General features: G+C 36.8%; 1 protein-coding gene across 1 annotated transcript; it reads left to right on the top strand.

Moving 5' to 3' along the window:
- Positions 1-782: 782 nt before the first annotated feature.
- On the top strand, positions 783-12,022 carry ivd (isovaleryl-CoA dehydrogenase). Its single transcript, XM_028438846.1, has 12 exons — positions 783-1,019; positions 2,489-2,578; positions 2,696-2,747; positions 4,534-4,703; positions 4,773-4,866; positions 7,676-7,806; positions 7,951-8,047; positions 8,134-8,227; positions 9,793-9,874; positions 9,971-10,075; positions 11,237-11,310; positions 11,487-12,022. Exons 1-12 carry the CDS (start codon positions 891-893, stop codon positions 11,617-11,619), a joined length of 1,251 nt encoding a protein of 416 aa, XP_028294647.1. The 5' UTR covers positions 783-890; the 3' UTR covers positions 11,620-12,022.
- The last annotated feature ends 8,688 nt before the right edge of the window (positions 12,023-20,710 follow it).

Genomic DNA, 20,710 nt, shown 5'->3' on the forward strand with positions numbered 1-20,710 from the left:
AAAAAGATTTAGAAAATCATATAATCATATGTAATTCACAAAATGAGAATAGAAAAACCAAACAAAAAAAGTAACACAATTACCGGTACACAAAATAAAATAAATATACACGAACCCTTGTTTTTTTTTTCCTGTAATAATGATCAGAAAATCGTATTTTTGTGATAAAATTTGCCCATTTGTGTAGTAATGTGTGTAGACAAGGGGTCTGCAACCTCTGGAGCCTCATGTGGCTCTTAGTGATTAATCATTTTGACACCAAATAAAATCACAATATAACGATTTGTTCACCTAAAAATAAATCACATGGTGCAATAACTCTGCCACCTTCCTACTTCACTCCTGAAACATCTACAGACCATTATTCACTTTCCCTGCACCTGTGGTTAACCCTACGTTTTAAATCCCTGTAGTAAAAATAACTAAATCAACTAAAAGACTATTCTGGAAGTGAATATACATTTTAATTGTGTGGGGAACAGATTCATTTAACCGCCAACATGCCATGACATGTGTTATCAAATTCAAGTTATTTTTTTGTAGCCCTTCAAATACATTATCTAAAAAAATATTTACTTGACATTATCCAATTTAATTTTAACTGTATACAATTTTATACACTATGATGTCTTCATTAAAAAGGTATTTTTTTCGGCTCCGTAAGGACGTTAATAGGTGAGATTACACCCACCTTGAGGTTTGGTAACTGTGTGCATATTTCCTTCTGCCTGTAGGCGGCGGTGTTGAGCCATTGATCCTCTGTTACTACATTAATTGTAAAGTAGAAGAAGAAGCAGCAGCAGGGAGGAGGACACAAAGGTAACATAGTGACACCCAGACACTGACTCCAGTCCAGTCCACAGTTCCAGGTCTACCCCTTCAGTGGCATCATGTTTGCCGTCAGAAACGCAGTCCGTCTCGGCTCCAGGCTGTGTATCCCCTCGGTGAGCCGCAGAGGTTGTGCTGGAGCTGTTCCAGTGGACGACATAGTGAACGGACTGACAGACGAGCAGATACAGGTTAGCCTCACAGACACAATAACAAAGTTTCGTCCATTATCTGTGTGTCAAAGGTGAAACGGCCAGTTGTACTGAGCACAGGCCGAAAGTGAAGCTTTACTTGTAACAACAATAGGTTTCTACATAATGCTGCACATGACGTGATGACATAACAGTTCCCTTGTGGCAAAGACCTTGACTTTAGCAGACATATCTGAACATATAAAGGCCTCTGTTTCAGTATATTAGCTTGTAATGAAGGCTTCTCACGTGCCAGAACACCAAATGCAAACAATTCAAAACAAACAACAAACCCACATTAACCTGAAAATTGAGTTTTTATTAATATGTCAACAATAACTGCAAAACCCTTTCTCTAGTTTTTTTATACACCTGATTTAGCATATTTTGAGTTTGTTCAGCCTTCTCAAAGAGTGGTCCATGGACCACTTGTGGTCCTCACACTACTTCTAGCTAGGGCTGGGCAATATGGACCAAAACTCATATTTATTTATTTATTTATTTTTCTCTCAAATATCAATATATGATATTAATCTCAATAATGATATATTAAATAAAGTCTTGCCAGAAAGACAATTCTGGATTAAATTTGCTGATGCAAAATGCCACAGACACATTTAGTGTGAGTGAGTTCTGTAGTGTAGCTTGTTTAGGGAACTTCTAGGGAAGCGCTCGGCTATCCATCTAACTGTCATTTTTATGTTTTTCTGAGAAGTAGCAAAAGTAACCACTCCTAAAATGAGTATTTTAATGCAAAATAAGCTATATATATCAATACAGGTGATGTTGCAATTTTTATATATCTCCAAAATAGAAAATGCGATATATCTTTAATCTCAATATATCTGTCAGCCCTGCTTCTAGTGGTCTGTCAGTTTACTGGGCTAATATAAATATATATATCAAAACTAATATCATATTTTTAAATTAAAAGTGTTTCTCAGAATGTTAACACTCAACTCCAAAACTATGTAATTTCAAATTATGTCTGTAATGAAGGTTATCTTTTTACTTTACAGCTGTTTTGCTCCTCGTAGCTACGCAGGTGTGCCATCTTTAATCTTATGTCAAAATGATAAGTGCGATAAACTGAAGATGTGGGTCGATTGACATAAGCTGTGTTTCCATTACCCTCGGAAATGCACAAAATCTAAACAGCACAATAAAATCTGCTAATGGAAACACATGGATTTCAAAAAAAAAAAACACTCAAATATCGCTAAATTATACTTTGTCGACATTTAGAAATGGCGCTTTTATTTAGCAAAAATCTGTAATAGAAACAGTTATAGATAGACACTGGAGCTCTTTCAAACTGTTTTTGCTACTTGTTTTCTCTTTGCTATCCTTGTTTTGAAATGTCAAATTAGCATCTGATTTGGTTTAATAAATAGATGAACAAACTCTGTCGCAATGCACACTTTCTTATTACAACAACATTCTACTCCATGTTTTCTATCATGCGTTAGCTGAGGCAAACAGTGCGTAAGTTCCTGGATGATAAACTCGCTCCCTACGCTGATGAGATCGACAAGAAGAATGAGTTTACAGAAATGCGGGTAAGTTAGAGTTTCAGGCCTTTGGATGTGTAGAAGCAGATCAAAGTCTCACTGTTAAGTTTTTCAACATTGAAAACAAGCGAGGATGTTTTTAATGCAACCCGATGTCTTTTCCAGGACTTCTGGAAAGCGATGGGAGAAATGGGCCTCCTTGGAATCACAGCCCCAGGTATTACAGCAAGAAGACGTTGTTTATCACTGGTTAAGCTAAAGGCTAATTTAGATTTCTTAAGACTTTGTGAGAAATGGCACACTGTACTATACACTACAAAATATAGGCGATATTAGTGATGCAACGGTACAGTTTTCCCAGGTTCGGTATGCATCACGGTTTTTGGGTAACTGTAACGCTACGGCAATCCCAATTGAGGGAAAAAAATTGGGGGGGGGGGCTCATCGCGTGCGTGGCATATCGCGTGGGTGGCATTAAGGAAAGGCAATCTGGCATGCTCGGTCGGTGCGCCTGAGGGCCGGCGGGGCGACTTGCAGCGTCCCCTTGGAGCCCTAGGCGGCTATGGGCGTGGTCGTCATTCCTGGGGGGGCTGCTCTCGGTGCTGCTCCCGTTCCGGGTCTTTTGGCCTGGGGTCCGGTCCCGGCTGGCTCTGGGCCCGCCGGCGGGCACCCGCTGGCTGCCCATTCGGCGCGGCTATGGCCGTCTGCTTGACATGGGACTTGGCTCCTCTGCTGGGGTCCGGGCGGGGGGCTCTCTGGGCCCTTCCCTCAGGGTTGGGTGGGTATGTGGGGGGGCGGGGGGGCGGGGGGTTGGGGCCTGGTGCTCCTTGGCCCCACTCTTTCTGCTGGCCTGGCTGCATCTGCGAGCCCGGGGCTGTTTCTGGGTTTGCAGTGGCGGTTTTTGCACATATACTGGTCTACGATGCACTGGCACGCCTTGGGATGTGGGATAAAACTCATACTGGCCTTAACTTTAGACACGTTATTCCCAAATACCTGCTTTAGCTTTTACCATTCACTGTCAGCGTCCACGCCCCAGCCTGTACATGCAGCTCTATAGACAGACAGGCTCCTGCAGCTCCAGTCTGACACACATGCAGCAGGATCTACGCCAACTCCCGGGCTGGCTGCGGACTGTTGTCGGCACCTCTCCAGTCAAAAGGCGGATCAATGCCGGTGAAACGTGGACGGTTGGTGAGGAGTCGTACGAACGCGCAGCAGAATGTTGGTTAACAGGTTCCTCCACGCCGCAAACACAATGTTCTGACAGCGGAGGAAGTTTCCCAGGAGCCAGTAGGAAATTCAGGGACGTTCTGATTGGCTCTGCATTGAACCAAACAGGGCGTATTGAACAGTTTGGTAAAATACCGAATATTGTTGCATCCCTAGTAGATATATAGAGTATATACTGTAAGATTATGACCGTTCCCACTGAAGTATACTGTCAAGTTTCCCAAGATGCATTTCATACCTACAACGACAAAAACCTGAAACACCGCTGAGGCTAAATATCTCAGACCAAGTAGAATATCAACATGTGCTCATTGGATCCATAAAACTCACGGAAACACATTTCATGCCGACATTGCAGAGATTTTCAGGGACCCGTTATTGTGCTACTGACAAACCTTCCGGTAAACTTCAAAACAAGAGCCCAATTTACAAAAGCATTAAAAAACTAATGGAAGACAAAAGAGATGCTTTTGTTTTGTAAAGGAGATGTTTGATTTTTAGCTTGAAGCCGGTTCCAGGACGATTTTACATTCCGTTCGCAATGCATCATGGGGGGTTGAGTATGACTCGTGTGCCCACCGTGCATACTTAAAAAATGCCCCAATATACTATACATCTGGGTATTTCTTGCATACTCAATCTTTTCATACTCTCTAAAGTAAACACACTACTCACTAATTTTGATGTCAAACTTAGTATTATGAGAGTATGTTAGTATGTGTTTTTGAACAAGGCCATTATCTAATGAGTTTACCCTTTATTTTTTTTAGTGGAGCATGGAGGCACCGGATTGGGATACCTTGAGCACGTCATCGTCATGGAGGAAGTGTCGCGAGTGTCGGCAGCCATTGCTCTCAGTTACGGTGCACACTCCAACCTTTGCGTCAACCAGATGGTGCGCCACGCCAACGAGAAACAGAAGGAGAAGTACATGCCCAAGGTCGGGATCGCTCACTTACTACCTGCTGTTTGAAAAGGAAACAGATGCTGATGGTGTTTATTTTCCCAGTTAATGACAGGAGAGCACGTTGGAGCGTTGGCCATGAGTGAACCCAACTCCGGCTCAGACGTCGTGTCCATGAAATTAAAAGCAGAGAAGAAAGGTAAGGTTTTTAATTACCTTTTATAATCAAAATGAACTCAAATTACATTTTTCCACACACTAAAATGAGCATTTGACGTTGGCGTTTTCAAGAGTTCAAGAATAAGGATTGAGACTTTGCCACACTTCCTTCACTTGGTGCTTAAAAACTGTCATCAGATTAATGTCGTCGACCCTTTTCATTAGTGATTTAGATCAGTGATTCTCAAACTGTTTTAGCTCAGGTACCTTATTTGTGAATCCAAGTCCCCCCTTTGTTCAACATTTTGCATAGAAGACACCTTTTTTGGATCGTGACCCCATTTTGATATCAAGAATTTCTGGCAACCCCAAAGACATTTTTTTTCTCCTAGAATTAGTTTTTGATCATGTTTCAGCTCAAATATTCTTCTATTTTTTTTATTTATTTATTTTTTACTGCATTTTAGTTGAACTCGATTTTTTTATTTCACAAGGTTAAAGTATAGAAATACAGTTGTTTAAGATTGTGTGTCTTAATTTTAAAAAAAAGAATGATAATTTAAAAATTTCCAAAATCCATTTAAGTTTTTCCAAAATTTCAAGCGACCCCACATGGGGTCCCAACCCCAAGGTTGAAAAACACTGATTTAGTGGCTCCTGAATAGATTTATTTATAGTTTGTATCATTTTTGGCCTCTCACGCCTGGGGTGGGACCAGGACTGACACTGTTTATTTTCCTCTCTCTCTTTCAAGTACCCCCTGTAGTGCCATTGCATACCCTGGTACACGTACCCCAATTTGAGAAAGACTAGTTTAGATGATCTAAGTAAGGAATAAATTATCAACAAGCTCTGCAGAAGCAGTAACTGATTTAATGTCATTTTTGACGGATTTAAGCAGCGGTCGACGTGGCGAGTCGAGGCTTACATTTTTTATCGGCTTTCCCTGGTGCAGTGAAATGTAATGGTTAATTAAATTACCTTTTTTTTAATTAATTTCTTCTTTGTATTTGAGCCAAATAGCACGCGCTAAAATCACACAAGATTTCACGTCTTTCCGTTTGCTTAAGTTGCTAGATACTAGACCACCTGTTTTATGGTTGGGAAATGGCGTGTGAAAAAACATCAACAAGAGGTGAACTACGTCTTATTTTGCACGAGAAATGACATTTCTGTCTGATAAGTGTGATATTGTCCCAAAACATGAGGATATAGTTCCTGTCATATTGCAATTTCCTTTTGATTATGTTTAAAAGTAATAATAAAAACATTAGCTATATCGCTTTTTCCGTTTCAAACTGAGCTATTTAAACTTCTGATACTGAGTTCCCTCCTGTGGGGTCTTGCCTCACATCAATGCTAAAGTATGCTAAATGCTATCTGCCAAAAGAAACCAATCCATTATTTTCTGTGATTAAATGGACTATAAACATGTCTCCATGCCTGTCTTTCTCATTAGTTTTAAAGCAGTCATTTGGATGTCGGATGCCTCGTTTGGCGCAGCTAATGAATGTGTTGTTGTTTATTACGTTATGATACAAACATTTGCTCAAACCAGTTTATTAGTGTGAATTCTAATGAAAAACTGGATTGTTTTCGTGAATTCAATGCTTCAAAGATGGAGGACGAGCTTCACACACTTCATGTGTTTTGTTTTACTTCTCTGTTCTGACATTCACAGTGATATAAAACATACTAAATAACATATTTTCATGAGTCATGTTTTTGTGTAGTTTTATCGATGCATGTTTGGAAACGATGACGTTTATTAACAGGGAAAGTCAAACAAAGAAGCCCCACATTTGAGTGTAAAGAAGATAAATTCTCTGTTTTAATAGTAATATGACACTTGGCCACAATCTAATATTTATTGTTAGTTCAGTGTTTGTTCCAGTAGATTAACTATTGAGCATCACATTACACTGCAGTCACTGAGAAGAGATTCAACTGCTGCTCTTTGTCACCTTGTTATTTTTGATAGTTTTTTTATTCATTCTTTATATTTACATTGCACCCCAGGACCTCCTGCTTTTATGATCATTTGAGTTTCTTTTTTTTTGTGATGACAATATTTATTTAGAAAATATTAAAATACACAATTCCATAGAAAAGCGCTGACAAACAATGAAATCGATTTCCATTTACAAATATTTGACAGTGTCGCAGTGTTTTGAGCTTCATTCAAAGCCCATTGTTTCTATAAAAAAAAAAAAAAAAAAAGGATGTTTCTTGTTTTTAATGTAGATTAGGAATTATCTGATCTTTGTTTAAAAATATTTCTTTATTTGTTCTTAGCAAGAGTTTTACACTTCTGGATTTTTCTAATTTTCCAAATTTTACCTAAATTATTCATTTCGTCTTTCTCATTGGTTCCCAACTTTGGTCAGGACCCTATTTGGGGTCGTGAGACACTGGGAGTGGGTTGCCAGATGCCTTTAAGAAACTCAGATATATATTTTTTAACAACCTGAGTTAATTTTTGCTTATTTTTAATTTTTTTCTTCAACTACACCAAACTTTCCTATTTTAACCTATTTTCAGCACTTTTTCTTGCTATATTTTTGCTATTTTTAATCCATTTTTGATTTATCACTCTAATTTCTGCCACTTTTCCATCAAATTCCAATGTCTTTTTTGCACATTTCTTCCACCTTTAAGACATTTTCAGCATTTATAAACCCTTTCCCAACTAATTTCATGGGCTGAAAGGTTTGAGAACCACTGGTCTATCATTGTTTAATCTTCATATATTTTATCTGTTTTATTATTTGATTAGGTGGATAAATATGTTCTGTTTTTGCGTTGCACCAAACGAGAATGAGTTTTGATCTGCTTTTATCTCCTCCCAGGTGATTACTATGTTCTTAATGGCAACAAGTTTTGGATCACAAATGGACCCGATGCTGACGTCCTGATTGTTTATGCCAAGACTGATCGTGATGCCCATCAAAGAGGAATCACAGCTTTCATTGTTGAAAAGGTGAATTAATGAACATGCTTCGTTTGAGGGGCTTTTACATTGATCTCATCAAAGATGTTCAATTTAATTTAGCTCAGTCTGAGCTGAAGAAGCATTCTAAAGAATTTTTTTTTTAATTTGTGTGCACGTGTGTGGATGATGTAGGGAATGCCAGGATTTTCCACCGCACAGAAGCTGGACAAACTGGGCATGAGAGGCTCCAACACGTGTGAGCTGATCTTTGAAGACTGCAAAGTCCCAGGCATGTTTTGAAGTGCTCACTCGTGTTTTCTGCTCGCCATGTGTACAAGTAAAGTAGTTTTAAATTCCCTTTTCTTCCTGATTCAGAGGAGAATATACTGGGCCCGTTGAACAAAGGCGTGTATGTGATGATGAGTGGTTTGGATCTTGAGAGGCTGGTTCTGGCAGCAGGACCTATTGGGTAAGGTTTAAACAATCAGGGTAGATCTGGTTTCATTAAGTCATAGGTAACAATGTTTAAGTAGAAAATGAGTTGTTTCACAATAAGTTGCAATTAATTGTAGTTGAGGTGCCACATATCAACAAGTTTAGCCAGAACAGAAAAATCCAGGGTTTTTGTAGCGAAAAAAAGAACAATTTTAATGTTATTGTGCACTATCATAAAGGTTAAGCAATATCAAAGCCAAAAGTCTTTAAACATATAATTTACATGAATTTCAAGGGATAATTTGTCAGAAACAACAGGTTTTTTTTTTTTTTTTTTTAATTTATTTTTTTTTTAAATGTAGAGTTCCTTCAAACAATTTTCGATTAAAAATCACTGCAGTTATATAGTATGCAGAGGAAAAAGTGCTAGCCACCAAATATTTGAGGAAGTTTCTTGCAATTTGCAAATTTTCATGGACTAAGGCAGGGGTCTGCAACCTGCGGCTCTGGAGCCCGATGTGGCTCTTTGACTCTTATGCAATGGCTCCCTATAGCTTTAAAAAAATATTGAAATAAATAGTTGTTTTTTTTTTTTAAAGAAGCTATTAATGATTAATGACAAATAAAATCATGATAAAACAATTTGTTTACCTAAAAATAAATCACATTGTGCAATGACTCAGCACCTTCCTACTTCACCTCCTGCAACATCTACAGACCATCAACTTTCCTGCACCTGTGGCTAATTTTTAAATCCCTAGTAATAACTAAACCTACAAAACACTATTCTGGAAGACAATAGAGATTTTAATTGTGTGGGGACAGATTCATTTAACCACCAATGTACAGGTTAAATATGCATGTTTTATGTGTGGCAAGAAATTAGCAATTAGCATGTGTTCACCACATGATCATTTGTTATCAAATTCAAGTTACTTTTGTGGCCTTTCAAATACATTAACTAAAAAAAATCTTCTTGTATAACATTATGTTCATGTAAACTGAGATGCATAAGAATTTGAAGATGCAAGATACTGTTTTATTTCTTGACGTCAATTTATTTGATTCTTTAAGTTGCCTTTTACATGATCAATATAAATCAAATCAAACATTATTCTATATAGTTTTAACTGTAATTTAATACTCTGTATTTTCTTCATTGAGAAGGTGTTTCTTGGCTCCAGGAGGACTTTAATCCAGATGAGATGAGGTAAAATGGCTCCTTTGAGAGTAAAGGTTGCAGATCCTGGACTAAGGAAACCACAACTGAAATGGCGATTAACATTAATATTCACATTTTACAGTATTTTTTTCGATTGTTTTGGAAAATCTAAATCAGATTTTGCTTGGGCTTTCAATAATTAATCTCAGATCGAATGGTTGTTAGTGTTTTTTTGTTCTAATAAACGGCAAATGTTTAAGGTAGTTCCTTAACCTTCAGTCATTCTTTAAATGGTTTACATAGCAGATATGATTTGGTTTTCTTTCTCTCTGTTTAAAGATAAGCATCACACAACTCCTTTTTTTGTCTTCTGGCAATGAAAAATAATTCAAACTGTGTTTCTAAAGCTTGATTTTAAATAGTTTGTATTTTTTTAGCATCATGCAGGCCGTGTTGGATTCTTCTATACCTTACCTTCACATCAGGGAAGCGTTTGGGCAGAAAATCGGTCACTTTCAGGTGTGAAGAATGCTGTTTTCTCTAAATATTTGCAGGTCTTTGTAATAAAAGCTGGTAGGTTTTGCTTTAGTGATCGGATTCTTACTCTGTCCTCAGCTGATGCAAGGAAAAATGGCCGACATGTACACTCGGCTGAGCTCCTGTCGACAGTATCTGTACAATGTCACACGGGCCTGTGACAAAGGTCACTTCAGTGCAAAGGTAAGAGAATAAAAAAAAAAGTCAGAATGCCACATTTTGGCCCTCATTCATCAACCTTGTGTGAAAACGCGTGTGAATCTGAGTGAACATTTGGTCGTAGGACAGGACCAACGTGTGATTCATGAAACATTCATATTTGACCAATCCCAGCGTACAAATGATCGGGTGTTGACAAATGCGGCGGCTGAATTCAATCGTCATTAACATGTTAAGCCCTCCTGCTTCGGAGGCCCTGCCCACTGAGGTCAAATAAGAAAAAGCTTTTCCATGATGAAAATCATGTGAAAACTGGAATTAAAGAAGCTCATTTAAATGCTCTGTGGAAGAGGATTAGCTACTGAGCAGGTGACGTCTGCCCCCCGTGTGCGCTGCGAACAACTTCACAAGAGATCCTGGATACTCAATGTAACGTTTGTATCAGCCTTAGTCTGCACGCTTTCGGCAATAGCTGTCACATTAACAGAAATTAACGATCACAACGCTTTAAAAAGCCTTAAAAATGCCGAAATGTTGTTCATTGTCTGTGTTTATTATACCCTCAGCCAATTTAACCAATAATTCATCACTTCACAGACTACTGTAGAGCATTTGTAAACGTTTAAGGATCTATTTACATTTAAAAGCATGAATGAGGTCCTGTTTTCTCCGTACAGCCCCTATTGATGTGCTATATGGAAGAAATAGGACCTCATTTTTCAAGACGGAGCATAGCAGTGTGCATGTGTGCACACTGTGTGAAACTATACACTCCTGCTCGGTAGCTAAGTTTACCAGCGGGGATATTAGGTATTTCGTGATAGAAAAACCAAAAAAGTGGTATCAGTAATAACAAATTAATTTTATTTTGTGTAATCCGTTTAGATCTGTTCAGAATGTGTGTCTGCTTATGCTTAATAAATGACAACTGAGGCTTGTTTAACACTTCATTTTCAGTCACAAATCCACACATTCAGGTTTGCGTACACGAGGTCAGACCTGACACGAGATCTGATCGTAGCGTACGTTCACGTCAAAATTGATGAATACCGAAGCTTGCGTGAATACGGTCGAACGCACATTGTACGTTCAGATCTGAACATACGAACGGTTGTTTAATGAGGGCCATTGTGTCCTTTTTTACAAGCCTAACTTATATTGACTGATGCTTTGTGGTGGTTGCAGGATTGTGCTGGAGTCATCTTGTATTGTGCAGAAAATGCCACTCAGGTTGCCTTGGATGGTATTCAGTGTTTAGGTGAGTGCCAAGAGTCTGAGAATGTCTAATGAATTGAGCTCCAGTGTAGCTGTCAGGGCTCAGTTGGTGCAAACAAAAAACGTCTTTTTATCGGAGAACTCGATTATGTAAATGGTTATTAAGTTCTTTCTTTCATAAGCTCTGTTTGATTTTTTTTTTTTTTTTGGGTCCTAAACAAGGAAATGGTTACATTAACGACTACCCAATGGGGCGATACCTACGAGATGCAAAGCTGTACGAGATCGGCGCCGGCACCAGCGAAGTGCGCCGCCTCATCATTGGACGAGCCTTTAACGCCATGTTTAAATAAAATAGACAGATGTGGACGATGGTTTCACACTGAGTGACTTTTAAATGACGAACACACACATGCCTTACTTACTGCAGTGCTTGTCAGAAGTATTTAATTTACCCTTTTATTGCTTTAATGAATAAATCAAAGTAAAAAAAATTGACTTTTTTCACAAGCAGAGGACAAAAGTACTAGTACTCAAGTAAAAATGACTGGTAAGAGTAAAAGTATTGAAGTTGTTTCTTTACTTGAGTAAAAGTAAAACAAATGTCGGGTTTTTAAACCAGCAAATTCCATATTGTTTATTTTTTTAATTAGAAAACTGGTACATGGAAACTAATGAAATACCCTTTATGAACACCTGGAAAATGTAGCACTCATTATATATAAATTTGTAAATAAAAATTTTAAGGGGAAAAAAGCAAATGTTTAATTAAACCCTGAGTTTAACATTTTTAAAAACCTAAAATGTTAACTATTAAACTAAGGGACCTGCCTAACAGAAAAAAGCTCAAACTGCCAACATTTTGCATCTTTTTACGTTGTGACGTCATCTTCGAAGGTCTTACAAGTAACGAGCTGATTTTTAAAATGTGAGGAGTAGAAAGTACAGATATTTGTTTAAAAAAGTAAGTAGAGAACGTAAAAAGTTGCCATAAAGATAGATACTCAATTAAGTCAAGTACAGATACCAGAAAAAACTATTTAAGTACAGTTACTTGTCACCTGCACATACATTTATTGAAAACAGAAAAACAATTATGTTTCTTTAAATATTTTTGTTTAAATAACATTACTTTGTAGAAGCCTGATTCTGTTTTGACATTAAACAGTAATTTCCAATGATTTTTTGTGTGGAAAAAAGCACATTTTCTTCCACCTTGACTTATTTATTAAAGCAATAAAAGGGTAAATCATCCAAGGGTGGTGAATATTTATGATAGACACTGTATTTGGCTTCCACATTTCTAATCCGTATCAGTAGCATCACGTTAGGGTGTAGATTTGATTTTTTTATGTAAAGTAACTATAGACAACGTGTTGCTGCTTCATTGAAAACATGCTCCACAGCTCAGAGGATCCATTAATGCTAAAGTGACCTTCATGTCATGTGGCTTTTGTTTTTTTACATTAGGCTTGTGTTAACAATGCCTGAATCATCATTGCATTTATTACTGATCCGTCTGACTTGGCATCGATGCTGAGTCTCAAACACTCCCTGCAGCCGCGGCTTCCATCGTCTGTGTACAAACTAAAAAGGTCAAACCACACCTGATGATTGAGTCGTCGTGTTCTTGCAGTAACGAGTCCCACTGATAACAATCAGTCACTGTGTGGATTTTTTTGAATAACTGATGAGAAAGTAGGAAACCTCTGAAAGGCAATGACTAACTGTGTAGGTGTTTCTGATTCAGTGTCACTTGAATCCTCTGAAGTGTAAAACTTTGATATCACTATGTAGATATACAGTATATAGTTTGTTTGTTTGTAAATAAATGAGAAATATTACATCTAAATGTTCCAGCAAGTAATTTTTTATCTTCTTTTTGAATAATATGTTATGGTTTCAACTGTTCAGGCAACTGATGGCATGTTTCGACTGTCAACTGCCAGTCTTCTTCAGAGGCATCTGCTGATCAAAGTAAATTTCCTGAAAAACAGGGCAACACTTGATTTGAAGTGTTATACATACAGAAAGGTTGATATTACGCTGTAATTTTCTGTCATTAGCATGAAAAAGGTGTCATGAGTGTCGTTCGCTAAATTATGACACCTTTGGAGCTATGTTGGCATTTTTTTTTTGGGGTTAGAGGGAGGGATCAAGTGGGATTCGGGCTCACCTGGATTAAAGTCCTTCCGGAGCCAAAAAAAAAGACAACAAGTGTTACGATTCTATATAGTTAAAATAATATTAAATCATTTTGTGAGTTAATGGATTTAAAGGGCTACAAAAAATAAGTTGAATTTGACAACATGTGAGTGATCATGTCTGTCAACACATGCTAATCGCTAATTTCTTGCAACATATCAAGCACATTAAGCTGGCATGTTGGCAAATATATCTGTTCCCACACAAAAAAATCTCTATTTTCTTCCAGAATAGTCTTTTTGTTAGTTTAGTTATCCTACCAGGGATATAAAACTGAAGGTTAGCCACAGATGGATGGAAAGTTGATGGTCTGTAGATGTTACAGGTTGAAGTAGGAATGTGGCAGTTATTGCGCAATGTGATTTATTTTTAGGTCAATCAATTATTTTATCATAATTTTATTTGAAGTTAATGTCATTAATCATCAATATCATGTTTTTTTAAGGCTACAGGGAGCCATTGTAAAAGAGTCAAAGAGCCACAGGTTGCAGACCCCTGGGTTAAGGTAACGAATGACATTTAAATGATAAATGGATTTGATTTATAGCGCTTTATCCCACACTAAGCAGTCTCAAAGCGCTTTACATATCAGCTCATTCACCCAATCACTCTCACATTCACACACCAGTGGGACAGGACTGCCATGCAAGGCGCTAGTCGACCACTCGAGCAACTTAGGGTTCAGTGTCTTGCCCAAGGACACTTCGACACATAGTCAGGTACTGGGATCGAACCCCCAACCTCTCGATCAGAAGACGACCCTATGTCAGTGATAATAATGACAGCCTTATGTTTAAAAACAATTATGTAAAACTTTTTACTGAGTAAAATGTAACACTTGTCTGAATAAATTAAACCTTAACATATATGTCTAAATGTGTGTGTGTGTGTTTTGATTATGAGTTCCTAAGGTAACTTGTAGATTTAAAAACTGCTGAACCTTTCCAAAATGCACTTATTTTTTTATTCAAAAGCACTTAAAAGAGTGAAATAATATATTGTCTCATGCTCAATTTTCTGAATCTTTAATAGATTTAAGGGTTAAGATTTATATTTTTTATAATTAATTATTATAATTGGTAACGCTTGAGGTTTTTTTTTTTTTTTTACATTACGTTGTACGTTATCATTAGCCTGATCAAGGTGTCGTTCGTTACCCTAAAACTAACCCCACTACATCCCTCCACCTAACTAAAAAATGCCAACATAGCTCTAAAGGTGTCATAATTCAGCGAACGACCCTTAACTACAGCCTTCATGACACCTTATTCATGCTAATGACAGCGTAATGTCAGTCTTGTGTTGAAAACTATAATTCCAATATTGTGTGAGACCCTATTATTATTATTAGAAGAAAAACATAATGATTGAGGTTTACTGATATGTCATCTATCTTTTAAAACTAATAATCCGATTTTTTTTTGCATGTTTATTAATGTGAATAAAGTCAATCATTAAAAATCACGTTTTTTTTTTTTATTTAAAATGAAGTTTGTAATAATTGTCACTGCATAGTCATGATAATAACCTGTCCCCTGATGTTCTACATCACTGTAAAACCTACGCCTGTGTTTTCTTTCCCATGCTTCTGTATGTGAAAGGTCACAGGATCCAACAAACATTTGTTACTAGCGTTAGTTTGACTTCTGGGTGACGTTTTTTGTCAAGTGGAAAACCTTGACTGGACAATAAGGCTTTGAGTTTGCACTTCACTGCTGCAGGGAGGAGTCCTTCCTGCTAAATAAAGAGTTACGCAGCTGAAAAGACAGAGTGTACAATGCTGACAGAGGGCCACAGATCAGCTTCCTCTACAAACAAGCCGTTACTGGTACTTCCACAGGCTATGTTCCATTTACATCACAGGAATCACTTACTGCAGCTTCATTGGACTTCATTAAGTGAAAAAAAAAAACATGTCAAAAATATCATTTGCTCGCATAATGAGATGAATTTGTTCAAAGGTCAGACATTATGCGACATGCACCACAGGCTCTTTGTATGATTATGTTTGTAATCAACCCAACAACAATAATGTGAAATACTCAGAAAGTTAATATTTACTTTATGTAATAAGCTCCTTTAAACCATGCAGGGCTTCTCATGTTCTCACCCTGGGACCCACATTTTGCTATGATCATTAAATCGCCACCCACTTTTTTTTTTTTTTTTTTTTAGAATTCAACCAACCAAATTTAGTTTTTGGTTAAATAGCCGTTGAAAACACACATACTGTATTTAATTCTTTTTTTTAAAAAATACATAAATATATATATTTTCATGTGCAACATGCATTTCACAGCATGCCTGTCAAAAGAAAAGTTTTCTTTCAAAACAAAATACAAGTCCAACAGAGACATTAAGTATTTATTTATATTTGACCAGCTGTCCGCGACCCACCCAGTACCAGGTCCGCGACCCACATTTTGAGAATCGCTGCTTTAAACGGTCTAATCCAGTGTTTTTTCAATTTTAGGGTCAGGACCCCATGTGGGGTCGCCTGGATTTTAAATGGGGTCAAATGAAATGTCTAGTAATTGATAAAAAAAAATAAATAAAACAAATCACTGATAAAACATTTATTTTTGACATTTTTTAATTGTTCTTTTACAAATTAAAGCAACACACAATCTTAAAAAAAAAAAAAACTATACTTCCACTTTGTCAAATATAAATCTAGTAATAATGATTATAATAATAAAATGCAGTAAAAAAAATATATGAGCTAGCACAACTTGTTACTAATATTGGCAACGTTGTATTTGTAATACAGTATAATAAACTATTTTGATATATATACATATGTTTTTTGCCACAAACAACACAAAGACAATTACAGTAAAAGTGTTGACAGGTATAGTAAGTGTGTGCGTGAGTATGATATTATAATAATTATAATAATAGTATTGTGCTATTAGAGGGAGAGGGGAGAAGACAAAAACAAGCTAATAATTGACAAATATATATACATATATTTATATTTATATACACAAAATAGATAAATAACGTAATAAAATAGAGAGAGAGAGCGAGGGGTGGGTGGGATAGAGACAAATTTTTAAAATAAATATAACAAACTTGATCAACAAGTAATTCTAGAAGAAGAAAAAAATGTCTTTAGGGTCACCAGAAATTCTTGATATCAACATGGGGTCATGATCCAACAAAGGTTGGAAACCACTGGTCTAATCATTTCCCATGACAACCAGAATTAATCAACTTCAAAAAATATGCTGACGTCATGCTGACAAGTATTAAATATAAAGTAATAATAATAAGCAAACATTTTGCTATTCAGAATCAGTATGTTCTCAGCACTGAAGTCTGAATCCATTTTACTTCCTGCGAGGAAAAGAAGTGGATTTCATGTATTATTTAAAGACTCTGGGATCGTTGAACTATACTGTCTCCCTTATGGCTCTTCTATACAAGCTGCTCTTTGTTCAGCCTTTAGTCAACACGTGTTTGCTATGACAAGGTTTCTCTCGCCTCAGGATTTCTTCAGTTCAAGTCACAAACACTTAAGATTGGAAACGAAGAGGATCATTTAAGCCTGATAGTGAAATGATTTATTAGAAACCTGCCGAGTGACACACACGGAAACAATACCAGTCATCATCCAGTCGTCTTTAGCCTGAGAAGTTACACGTTAATCTGTGGGTGGAGGCGCTAATCTGTCGGTGAATCATTTCAGGGGTTTGTACAACACTTTGAAGAAGTTGTTGCAAAAGAGAAAACTCCAAATCAATTACATTTATGTTATGATTAACAATGAATTTAATGTGTTGGAATTTCAAATGCAACAAATTGAAATCAATAGCACTCATTACCAAGACCAGGGGTCTGCAACCTTTACTCTCAAAAGAGCCATTTTGCCTAATCTCGCCTGGATTAAAGTCCTTCCGGAGCCAAAAAATGAACACAATACAGTGTTAAGATTCTATACAGTTAAAATAATATCTAATAATTTTATGAGTTAATGGATTTGAAGGGCTACAAAAAAAAGATCATGTCTGTCAACACATGCTAATTGCTAATTTCTTGCAACATATCAAGCATGCATTATGCATATTAAGCCGGCAAGTTTGCATTTAAATAAATCTCTATTTTCTTCCAGAATAGTGTTTTTGTTAGTTTATTTTTTTATTTTTTTTTTTATTTAACTTTATTTAAACCAGGAAAAAATCCCGGTGAGATTAAAAACCTCTTTTTCAAGGGAGTCCTGGCCAAGAGGCAGCAAAGTTACAACACTGAACAGAATACATTTACATTACATTAAAATGTAAAGTTTAGTTTTCTTACCAGAATTTAAATCTTAAGGTTAGCTACAGGTGCAGAAGAAAGTTAATGGTCTGTAGATGTTTCACGAGTTGAAGTAGGAATGTGCAAACTTATCGCACCATGTGATTTATTTGAAGGTCAACCAATTGTTTTTAATCGTAATTTTAATTGATGTTAATGTTATTAATCATCAATACCATATATTTTTTTAAGGCTACAGGGAGCCATTGTAAAAGAGTCAAGAGCCACACGAGGCTCCAGAGCCACAGGTTGCAGACCCCTGACCCTGATAAACTAATATTGTGCTACGCAACACTGTCAATACTGTACGATGAAGGACAATACTAAGGGATATGTACATTTGAATACATTTGGATTGATTCATAAAACCAAAAAATTGAGAATTATGTATCGTAACCAAAGGTTGGACGATATATCACGCAACAAGATATCGCAATATTTAAACATCACGAGATGTATCGTCGAGGGTACGAGTGTTACCGCGAGAGGTTGGGTTCAGATTGTATTTATTTATTTATTTTAATTACAATCTACTACAAACCACATTGTTCAAAGTTAGTTTTTATTTTTATTTTTAGATTCCTTTTAAGTTGAAAGGATCATACCAAGAATAAGTATGTCAACAGTTCAAATAAAGGCATGAATATTGTTTCAGCTGCAATTCATTTTTTGGTGTTTTTTTTCCCAAAAAATATCATATGGTATCATGAACTCAGTGTATCATCCACCACTAATCATAACTTTTGAGTTTGACTCACCTTGAAAAAAAACTGTTGTCTCTTCTGTGTGAGTCAAGAAGCACATGTTGCACCTGAGACCTGTGACCCACCGTGAGCGTGCACGTGCATCGTTGTGGTTTAAACAAATCAATGTTTTCATCAGAAACAGTGGAAATAAAAGCTCGAATGACCATCCCATATTTGATCTTTAAAAACGTTCCTCAGGTGGAAGTAGATGTTTGTCTTCAGCTGTGTGCAGTGTGGAACGCTGTTAGAGAGATAATGCTGAGTCAAAGATCCTAAATTCCTGAGGCCAGCCTGAACACATGAGCTGAATTTGCCTGCATTCTGCTATCAGGTGCAGAGATCAGTGTATCTGTTCCATCAGCGTTCACCTGGAAGCAGATGGACTCAACACCGATTGATGCTGGTCACATAGTCAGGTCAAAATAGGATGCAGCTCAATAGATGTAATGTAATTTAAAAAGTAGGAATAATGTGTTTAAACTGGCAAATAATGGGCATGGCAAGTCGTGAATGGGGTTGAATTGGCAAAAAAAATAAGCATGAAATATGGTGAAAAGGGGTCAAACGTGACAATAATGGGTCAACATATGTGACATTAGGTAGAAAAAGTGGTGAAAAGGGTTTTAAAGTAATGAAAATGTTTTGAAAGTGGAAAAAAATGTGGAAAAAAAGGCATTGAAACTTGATGAAGAAGTGGCAGCAATGGGAGTAATGTAGCAAAAATGCATAAAAAGGAGCAAAACTATGGCAAGAAAAAGTGATGAAAATAGGCCAAAGTATGGCATGATTGGTGTAGAAGCCGAAAAGGTGCAAAAATGGGCTCAAATTGTTCAAAAAGGCATCTGCCAACCCCCTTCCAGTGTCTCGCGACCCCAAATGGGGTCCTGACCCCAAGTTGAGAACACCTACTCTGTTGTATCATATCGTGAATATCTGTCATCTTTCATACTGCTCAGTATTTGATAAGAAGCCCCATCTTCTATCACTATGAGAAATATTAGACAATATGAGTCATCAACATATGTGACATTAGGGGGGAAAAGTGGTAAAAAGGGTTTTTAAGTGCCGAAAATGTTTTTTCAAAATGAAACAAATGTGCAGAAAACGCATTGAAATTTGATGGAGAAGGTGGCAGACATTGAAGTAATGAAGCAAAAATGCATTAAAAAGGGGCAAAACTAAGGCAGAAAAGTTATGAAAATAGTTTAAAGAATGCCAAGTTTTGGTGGATTTGCAGAAAAAGGGCAAAAATGGGCTCAAATTGTTCAAAAAACATCCATAGTTTCTTGAATGCATCTGGCAACCCCCTTTCAGTGTGTCATGACCCCAAATGGGATCCTAACCCCAAAGTTGAGAATCCCTGCTCTACTGTATCGTGATATCTGTCTATTATTTGTTCATACTGCTCAGTATTTGCTAGGAAAGCTTCATCTGAATTAGAAATGAAAGTAATGTAGCGAAAATGACCCCACATAGGGTCATGACCCCAAGGTTGAAAAACACTGTGTTCAAGTATGGCAAGTTTAGTATAATTCCAGAAAAAGGGCAAAAGTCATCCAAAAAATATTGTTAGTTTCATGGAGGCATCTGATAATCCCCTTCCAGTGTCTCGCGAGTCGCGACCCCAAATGGGGTCCTGGGCCGAAGGTTGAGAAACCCTGCACTATTGTATTGTATCGTGATATTTCTCTATTATTTTTCATACTGCTTTGTATTTGCTGTAGATTCAGCATGAATTATGGTGAAAAGAGGTTAAAGTTCCACAAATGTCTTGTTAGTGGAAAAAAAAAAATTGTCAGAAATTGAAAATAAAATAGCAAAAATGCATTAAAAGGAGCAAAACTATGGCAAGAAAAAGTGATGAAAATAGGTTAAAGTATGGCAAGTTTGGTGTAGTTGTGGAAAAAGGGCAAAAATCAGCTCAAATTGTTCAAAAAATATTGTTAGTTTCATGGAGGCATCGTCTCGTGAGTCGCGACCCCAAATGGGGTCCTGTGCTTAAGGCTGAGAACCCCTGCTCTATTGTATCGTATCGTGATATTTCTCTAATATTTTTCATACTGCTTTGTATTTGCTGTAGATTAAGAATTAGATATGGTAAAAAAAAGATTAAAAGTTCCACAAATGTCTTGAAAGTGGAAAAAAAGTGGCAGAAATGGAAAAAAAATTGCAAAAATGCATTAAAAGGAGCAAA

This window comes from Gouania willdenowi, chromosome 22, assembly GCF_900634775.1.
Source record: "Gouania willdenowi chromosome 22, fGouWil2.1, whole genome shotgun sequence".
Taxonomy (NCBI): domain Eukaryota; kingdom Metazoa; phylum Chordata; class Actinopteri; order Blenniiformes; family Gobiesocidae; genus Gouania; species Gouania willdenowi.

Bases quoted from the DNA above. Each gene is read 5' to 3' on its own strand.
- ivd (XM_028438846.1), top strand. From the start codon at position 891: ATGTTTGCCGTCAGAAACGCAGTCCGTCTCGGCTCCAGGCTGTGTATC. The intron at 2,748-4,533 runs GTATTACAGCAA...TATTTTTTTTAG, and splicing joins CCTTGGAATCACAGCCCCAG to TGGAGCATGGAGGCACCGGA. The intron at 11,311-11,486 runs TGAGTGCCAAGA...GGGTCCTAAACA, and splicing joins GATGGTATTCAGTGTTTAGG to AGGAAATGGTTACATTAACG.